The sequence below is a fragment of the Otolemur garnettii genome, unplaced genomic scaffold (assembly GCF_000181295.1).
Source record: "Otolemur garnettii isolate 467f Iridium unplaced genomic scaffold, OtoGar3 scaffold00047, whole genome shotgun sequence".
In the NCBI taxonomy this organism is placed as follows: domain Eukaryota; kingdom Metazoa; phylum Chordata; class Mammalia; order Primates; family Galagidae; genus Otolemur; species Otolemur garnettii.
In genome coordinates this window covers 11,024,701-11,034,117 of record NW_003852442.1, presented here as the reverse complement: position 1 = coordinate 11,034,117, position 9,417 = coordinate 11,024,701, and the positions used below count along the sequence as shown (strand labels likewise).

The following is a 9,417-nucleotide window of genomic DNA, read 5'->3' as shown; positions in this document are numbered from 1 at the left end:
GTTGAGCTATAGGCGCCGAGCCGAGGGTTTATTTTCTAAAGGAAAGAAAGACTGAAAAAAATCTCATACCAATTTAGCCCATGGCCCAATTATTCAAATGAAAGTTCAATGTCATTAAATTCCCCAATCCTGTCTACTAAATAGGCATTTTATCTCTGTAACTGACCACAAGGTTTATCTATGTTGGCCAAAATGACAATCCCTGGATTCCTTGGATGTTGCTGTACATTTTTTCAAAGTTGTAGTTGGCTTTCTGTGGGGTCATTATACCAGAGCAAAGCCAGGAATGGGTTAGAACCTTAAAAGGGGTAGCAGAGACAGAAAAACATGGACATGTCACCAAGCCATCTGGCTTTGAGAGCCCAGGCAGGCAGGAGACCTGTCTGAGTAGAAAGGATGGACTTTAGGAAATGTAGTTTCTCTGAAGATAGGAGAAAGGGCAGGGAGTTAAGCGTTGCCTGCCTACAATTCATTAAGAAATAACCAAAGAAGTTAGTTCCTAAAAAGTAATTTGAACAGCTGATATTAAAAAGAAATGGTTACAACAATCTCATTATTAAAAAAAAAAAACCAACAAATTGGGAATAGAAGAAAATTCCATCATCCTAATAGTCATATATTAAAAACCCACCATAAACATGATACTCAATGGTGAAAGACTGAAAGTGTTCTAAGATCAGGAACAAAGCAAGAATACCTGCTTGCTACTTCTATCCAACATAGCACTGGAAGTTCTAGCCAGAGCAATTAGTTAGAAAAAGAAATATAGCCATTCAAATTTGAAAGGAAGAAATAAAATTATCTCTGTTCATAGGTCTTCTATGTGGAAAACCTTAAAGACTACACACACACACACACACCTGTGAATTCAGCAAAGTAACAGGATACAAAGTCCACACACAAAAATTAGCTGTATTTCTGTATACTGATAATAAAAAATCTGAAAAGGAAATTATAAAAACAACTTCATTTGCAATAGCATCAACAAAAATCAAATACTTAGGAATTAGCCAATGAAGTGACTGACTTATACAATGAAAACTACAAAACATTGCTAGAAGAAATTAAAGACATAAATTAATATAAATACAGACAGAATTATCCAGAAGATCAGTGAAACAAAAGGTGGTTCTCTGAAAAGATTAATGAAATTGTTAAACCCTTGGCTAGACTAACCAGAAACAGAAAAATAAGATCTCTAATAACTACAATCAGAAATGATAAAGGGGAAATAACAACAGATGCCACTGAAATACAAAAGAGTCTCAACAATTACTACAAAAAACTCTTCCCAGAAATATGAAAATATAGAGATGGACCGATTTTTAGAAGCACAATACCTTCCAAAACTCAGCCAGAAAGATTTAGAAATCTTGAATAGACCAATATCAAGTACTGAAATAGCATCAATTATACAAAATCTCCCAAAAAAGAAATGCCCTAGGCCAGATGCTTTCACATCAGAATTCTAGCAAACCTTCAAAGAAGAATTTGTTCCTATAATGCATAAACTTTTCCAAAACATAGAGAAAGAAGGAATCCTTCCCAACACATTCTTTGAAGCAAATATCACTCTAATCCCCAAATCAGGAAATGACTCAACAAAAAAAGAAAACTGTAGACCAATATCATTAATAAATATCAATGCAAAAATATTCAACAAGATATTATCAAATGGAATACAACAACACATCAAAAAGGTTGTACACCACGATCGAGTGGGTTTCATCCCAGAGACACAGTTTGTTCAACATACACAAACCTAAATAAATATAATACACCACATAAATAGAATCAGAAACAAAGACCATATCATTCTTTCAATGATCCAGAAAAGGCTTTTGACAATATCCAGCATCGGTTCATGATGAAAATACTCAAGAAAATAGGCTTAGAGGAACATTCTTTAAGCTCATAGAGGCTATCTATAGCAAACATAGCCAATATCATATTGAATGGAGTAAAACTGAAAGCATTTCCACTCAAATCTGGAAGCAGACAAGGATGCCCACTGTCTCCACTGCTGTTTAACATAGTGTTGGAAGTCCTAGCCATAGCAATCAGGCAAGAGAAGGAAATCAAAGGAATCCAAATGGGGGTAGAGGAGGTCAAACTCTCCCTCTTCACAGATGGCATGATCTTATACCCAGAAAACCCAAGAGACTCAACTACAGAGCTCTTAGAAGCAATCAAGGAATATAGCAGCATCTCAGGTTATAAAATCAATACCCACAAATCAGTAGCCTTCGTGTAAACCAACAATTGTCAAGCTGAAAACAAAATCAAAGACTCTATTCCTTTTATAATAGCATCAAAGAAGATGAAATACCTCAGAATATGTCTAGCAAAAGAAGTGAAAGATCTCTATAAAAAGAATCATGAAACTTTAAGAAAGGAAATAGCAGAAGATGTCAACAAATGGAAGAACATACCATGCTTGTGGCTGGGAAGAATCAACATCATTAAAATGTCCATACAACCCAAAGCAATCTATAGATTTAATGCAATCCCCATCAAAGCACCAATGTCACACTTTAAAGATCTTGAAAAAATAGTACTGTGATTCATATGGAACCAGAAAAAACCCTGAATAGCAAATACAGTTCTTAGAAATAAAAACAATTCTGGAGGCATCATGTTGCCAGACTTCAGGTTATATTACAAGGCTGTAGTAATCAAAACAGCATGGTACGGGCACAAAAATAGAGAAAACCTTCAGAGTGCCTTGAAGGTTATCTGTTTGCTTTGACTGTTGTCTCAAAACAGCGTGGTATTGGCACAAAAATAGAGACAGAGACATTTGGAACTAAATAGGAAGCCAAGAGATAAAACCAGTCATGTACAGCCATCTTATCTTTGATAAACCAAACAAAAGCAAACACTGGAGAAAAGAATCTCTATTCAATAATGGTGCTGAGAACTGGATAAACACATGTAAAAGACTGAAACTGGACCTGCACCTTTCACCACTTACAAAATTGATTCAAGATGGATAAAAGATTTAAATCTAAGGCATGAAACAATAAACACACTAGAAGAAAGTATGGGAAAAACTCTTGAGGCTGTCAGTCTGGGGAAAGACTTTATGAAGAAGACTTAAGTAGCTATTGAAATAACAATAAAAATAAACAAATAGGACTTAATTAAACCTTCAGAGTGCAAAAAGATATTTGCATGTTACGAATCTGACAAAGGTTTGGTAACTAGGATCTATAGAGAACTCAAACTAATCAACAAAAAAAAGAGCAAACAATTCCATCTATTGCTGGGCAAGACACATGAACAGAACCTTTGCTGAGGAAGACAGACGAATGGCTAAGAAACATATGAAAAAAATGCTCATCATCATTAATCATCAGAGAAATGCAAATCAAAACTACTTTGAGAGATCATCTAACTCCAGTAAGAGTAGCCCACATCACAAAATCCCAAAACCAGAGATGCTGGCATGGATGTGGAGAAAAAGGAACACTTCTACACTGCTGGTAGGAATTCAAACTAATACCTCCCTTTTGGAAAGATGTTTGGAGAACACTTAGAGAACTAAAAATAGACCTGCCGTTTGATCCTACAATTACTCTACTAGGTATATATCCAAAAGACCAAAAATCACATTACAACAAAAATATTTGTACCAGAATGTTTATTACAGCCCAATTCATAATTGCTAAATCATGGAAGAAGCCCAAGTGCCCATCGATCCATGAATGGATCAATAAATTGTGGTATATTTATATCATGGAATATTATAGAGCCTTAAAGAAAGATGGAGACTTTACCTCCTTCATGTTTACATGGATGGAGCTGGAACATATTCTTCTTTGCAAAGTATCTCAAGAATGGAAGAAAAAATATCCAATGTACTCAGCCCTACTATGAAACTAATTTATAGCTTTCATATGAAAGGTATAGCCCAATTATAGCCCAAGAATATGGGGAAGGGGGAGAGGGAGGGGAGGGGAGGGGGGAGCATGGGTAGAGGGAGGGTGATTGGTGGGACCACATCTATGGTCCATCTTACAAGGGTACATGTGAATCTTTCTAAATGTAGAATACAAATGTCTTAACACAATAACTAAGAAAATGCCATGAAGGATATGTTAACCAGTTTGGTGAAAATATTTCAAATGTATATAAAACCAGCACACTGTGCCCCATGACTGCATTAATGTACATAGCTATGATTTAATTAAAAAAAAAAGAAATAATGCTCATCATCCCTAATCATCAGAGAAATGCAAATCAAACACACCCTGAGATATCACCTAACTCCAGTAAGATTAGCTCATGTCACAAAGCCCCAAAGTTAAAGATGCTGGTGTAGATGTGGAGAGAGGGGTACACTTTCACACTGTTGTGGTAGGACTACAAACTAATACAACTTCTTTGTAAAGAAGTGTGGAGAATCCTCAAAGAACTCAAATCAGACCTCCCATTTGATCCTACAATCCCACTACTGGGCATCTACCCAGAAGAAAAAAAATCATTTTATCTTAGAGACATTTGCACTAGATTGTTTATCACAGCTCAATTTACAATCACCAAGATGTGGAAACAACCTAAATGCCCATCAACTCAGGAATAGATTAATAAGCTGTGGTATATGTATACCATGAAATACTATTCAACCATTAAAAAAGATGGAGACTTTACATCCTTTGTACTAAACTGGATTGAGTTGAACACATTCAGCTTAGTAAAGTATCACAAGAATGTAAAACAAATATCCAATGTGCTCAATACAGTGTTTTCCCGAAAATAAGACCTATCAAAAAAATAAGCCCTAGCAGGATTTCTGTGCATTTGTTAAACATAAGCCCTACCCCGATAATAAGACCTAGTGATGGGCATGGCTATACGGCACATCTGCATAGCCACACCATGCATTTTGGTGCGGTAAGTAAGACATCCCCTGAAAATAAGCCCTAGTGTGTCTTCTTGAGAAAAAATAAACGTAAGACAGTGTCTTATTTTTTGGAGAAACACGGTACTAATATAAACCCAGTAGACCATATAATGCAGTGTTCTCAATCTTCCTAATGCTGCAACCCTTTAATACAGTTCTTCATGTTGTGGTAACCCCCAACCGTAACACTATTTTCCCTGTATTAAAGGATCACGGCATTAGGAAGGTTGAGAACCACTGGATTAGAAGGTTGGATTGGACTTAGAGGTTTTCTAACCTATCTAGCCAATTTTTTTTTTTTAACCTGAGGGATTTGAAGGTGAGCTTGTGACCAAACAGCTTGTTAGTACTAAAACTGTTAACTGGAACCTCAGTCTTTTCCATATCCTGTTGCATATCTTGTCTGTGTCTGTAAATAGGTCACGTGCCAGTCAACTTCTCTCCACAGAGCATGGAGACACCTTCTCCTCATCCTTCAACCTAGGGCCAAGATCAGAACTTCCCAGGCAAGCCCTGAGCAGCCAGTTCCCAGCTGCTTTCTCAATAAAGGAGGCTGTAGGGAGGGAGGCCCACCAGAGAGGTAGCCAATGTTGCTGGCTGGCAAGGCTTTGTTTCCAAGCTCGTCCACAAAACTAACTCATATTAACTTTCATTGAGTTAGATAAAAATTCAAATTCCAGGAGCAGAAAACAAAAGAGATTGGAGCTAAAAGCAGAGTGAACCAGGCACCAAGGGGCTCCATGAGGCCCTGCCTGGTACCAAGGTGCTCCTGAGTGTGACGCAGACCCAACACAGAGCCTGCCGACCAGCACACCTGGCAGAAGCCAACCCTGAGGAATCACAAAATAAAGACCATGGTTCAATGCTGTATGTGGGGAAATAATTGTGGTTTTTGTGTGTTTGTTTTGGGATTTTTTTTTTTTTTTTTTGAAACAGAGTCTCACTCTGTTGCTGCCCTGGGTACAGCGGTATGGCCTCATCATAGTTCACAGCAACCTCAAACTCCCAGGTCAAGAGATCCTCTTGCCTCAGTCTCCCAAGTAACAGGGACTACAAGTGCCCACAACACCTGGCTAGTTTTTCTGTTTTTAGTAGAGGCAGGGGTGTTGCTTTTGCTCCAGCTGGTGTCAAACTCCTGAGCTCAAGCCATCTACCCGCCTTGGCCTCCCAGAGTGCTGGGATTACAGGCATGAGCCACATGCCCAGCCAGAAAATAGTTTTAAAACTAAAAAAGAAAAACTGAGACCATGGTTGCCACAAAGGGCCAAATACCTAAAAAGCTACCTCAGCAGACGTAAGGCTGTTTAACAAGAGAGAAGACTAGTGATTCTAAGGGTCTTTTACATGAAAATCAGTAATATTTTACACAATTTTTCAGTCAATGGGCAGCCCATACACCTGCATAATAAAAACCTCTGCTCGGTGCCTGTGGCTCAAGTGGCTAAGGCGCCAGCCACATACACCTAAGGTGGCGGGTTCGAATCCAGCCCGGGCCCGGCAAACAACAATGATGGCTGCAACCAAAAAAAAAAAATAGCCAGGCGTTGTGGCGGGCGCCTGTGGTCCCAGCTACTTGGGAGGCAGAGGCAGGAGACTCGCTTGAGCCCAGGAGTTGGAGGTTGCTGTGAGCTGTGATGCCATGGCACTCTACCCAGGGGGATAGCTTGAGGCTCTGTCTCAAAAAAAGAAAAAAAAGAAACCTCTGCCATTCTGAGCATGAGTTCTTCAAAGCTGACAGCCCACTCCTAGGGAAAGCTGGAGGGGCTCCCGCTCACCACCTCTACCCATCTCCCATTGAGGCCAGCCTGCCACTGCCACCAGCCTCAGGGGCAGTTGGGCACCCTCAGAGGTTGGCCTGCAGAAATAAGGGTGGCATTCTAGGACAATCCACCCAAGGAAAGTCAGGGCAGGATTCTCCTCTGCCTTTCTTCATTGTATGACATACGGCAGTGAGGGAAAAAGGAAGCCAGAAGTGCAATCACATTTTACAAATGATAAATTTATGTCCAAATTCTGAATTATAACCAAATTACAGTTCCTTCTAAGTCTGTTTTGCTGCTTTACACAAGGTTTAAAAAATAACTAGTCACAGCCAAGTCACTCATTCACCAAGTGTCCCAGCCAATTCACTTGAATGGGGTCTGGCCACCTCTTGTTGCCCTGGGAGCATCTCAGCTGCTCTGCAGCCCGGCCCCTGCTAGGCTCCCGCACAGAGGAACTCTCCCATCCTCAGTCACAGAGCCCGGTCCAGCAGGAGGTGCCCCTGGGGGCTGTGATGTGCACAGATGAAAGTGCTCAGAAGAAAGGGCTTTGCCCACAGCCTTGGGGTGTTCCCCACAAGGGCTCAGGACCCCCACCCTGGCTGCTGTCCTCTCCAGGATAGCCTCGGCTCACAGGCCAAAGCGGGCTGGCGTGCGGCGAGGTGTCATGGGCTCCCCTTGCTCTTTTCTTCCTGGAGTGTAGATCTTCGTAGACCTGGAGACACGGAAAGAAGGGTAGGAAATAGCACTCTTCACCCCAGTGTGGTGCGTAGCAGGAGGGAGAGCATGAGGCCTGCTGTTCCCAGCCCATGTTCTAGGGTCTGGGGCTGAGGGAGGCACATACCCACTCCCCTTGTCATGCCTGGGGTTGATGGGAAAAAATTAAAAAGCAGCTCACTTATTCTGATATCCATAAGGAATGTCAAAGATGAGTTTCTTAACAAGCCCTTCCATAGGGTCTAAGTGAGCTGTGGGGGCTGCCACTTCAGCTATGTAACCTGCCTCATCCCCACGGCCTTTCGTCAAGTGACTGAATGTCTCTGCTAGGCACAGCAGGCCCCTCAGACCTTATCTGACAGTTTATGCTGATGAGGTGACTCAGGGTGAGTGCCTCAACAGTTTCTTATGCTAGCAAGGTCACTCAAGATGGGCCAGCCTGGCTAAAGTCAGCTCTGGGATTAGAGTTGGGGCCGCAAACCACACACTATCAGCTGGACCTCTGGGGACAGCAGGGGTTAGAGATTGAGGTCAACCACGTGGATGATGAGTCAATCATTCATGTCTATGTAATGACCCTGATAAAAACTCTGGGCACTGAAGCTCAGTGACCTTCCCTGGTGGCAATGATCCTGGTGTGTACCGTCATGCACTGATGGGCAGGAGGATAACTTGACCCTGAGGACAAAGGAAGTTCCATCACTGAGACCCTCAGACACTGCTCTATGCCTCTCCCCTTAGAGCAGTGGTTCTCAACCTTCCTAATGCTACAACCCTTTAATACAATTCCTCATGTTGTGGTGAACCCCAATCATAAAATTATTTCCATTGCTAGTTCATGACTGTAACTTTGCTACTGTTATGAATCGTAATGTAAATATCTGATATGCAAGATGGTCTTAGGTGACCCCTGTGAAAGGGTCATTCAACTCCCAAAGGGTTCATGACCCAAAGGTTGAGAACTGCTGCCTTAAGAGGGTTCTGATGTACCCTTTTGCTACAATAAAATAAAACTATAGGGCGGCACCTATGGCTCAATGAGTAGGGTGCTGGCCCCATATACCCACGGTGGCAGGTTTGAACCTGCCCCAGCCAAAATGCAACAGAAGATAGCTGGGCATTGTGGCGGGTACCTGTAGTCCCAGCTACTAGGGAGGCTAAAGCAAGAGACTCGCCTAAGCCCAGGAATTGGAGGTTGCTATGAACTGTGACGCCGTGGCATTCTACTGAGGGCGATAAAGTGAAACTCTGTCTCTAAAAAATAAATAAATAAAACTATAATCATAAGCAGGTTACTTTCCTGAGTTCTATGGGTTATTCTAGCAAATTTATGAACCTGAGGGAGTCCACAGGGATCCCCAAATAAGTGGCAAGTAAGTTAGTGGTAAGGGTGACGTTCAAACCTGCAGTGGGTATTTCAGAGGAGAACGGTCTTACAGTCTTATGGAGGACCATGCCCTTGACCTCTGGAATGTGGTCTAAGGGGACAGACACAGGAACCCAAGACCCTGTTCTCCCAGCTGGCTCCACTGGGTAAAGCTATAAGACCTGGCCTGCGACTCCCGGCCACCTTGGGCCCTGAAGACAACACCACAATAACTGGGAGCTGCATGTGTACAACCACCCCCTTTATAGTTGTCTCCTCCCACCCTGCCACATGTGACCTCTCAGCACTCAAGCAGCTTCTGTCACCAGTTCATCTTCACACATTTAACTGCTCTCAAATCCTTCCCCAGAATCAGGGCCTGGTCTCTGGCAGCGTCCCAGGGTGGGCTCCCTCTCAGCTCACCTGACGCTGCACAGGGGGCTGCGCTTCTCCTGCTCCTGCCGCCGGGCTCGCAGCTGCTCCTCAGCCAACGCCATCTCCTCCTCCATGGCAGAGGCTTCCTCTTTGGCCCGGCGGCGGTTCTCCTAGAGAAGGGAGAGAGTCTTGGCTGAGCCTACTGGAGACTATCGGGCGAGGAGCCTTGTCTGCACCCATGTCCCTGCTGCAAACCAAGTGCTGTGTCCTCCAGGCCAGCACTCAGGGCAGGG

General features: G+C 42.5%; 1 protein-coding gene across 1 annotated transcript in view; it reads right to left on the bottom strand.

Moving 5' to 3' along the window:
* Nucleotides 1-6,884: 6,884 nt before the first annotated feature.
* DHX38 (DEAH-box helicase 38) overlaps nucleotides 6,885-9,417 on the bottom strand; it is a 20,995-nt gene continuing 18,462 nt past the window's right edge. Inside the window, exons 26-27 of the mRNA XM_012806139.2 lie at nucleotides 9,173-9,294; nucleotides 6,885-7,381 (exon numbers count right to left, since the gene is read on the bottom strand). Coding sequence (XP_012661593.1) covers nucleotides 7,297-7,381; nucleotides 9,173-9,294 — 207 coding nt within the window. The 3' untranslated portion in view covers nucleotides 6,885-7,296. The remainder of the gene's footprint in view (nucleotides 7,382-9,172; nucleotides 9,295-9,417) is intronic.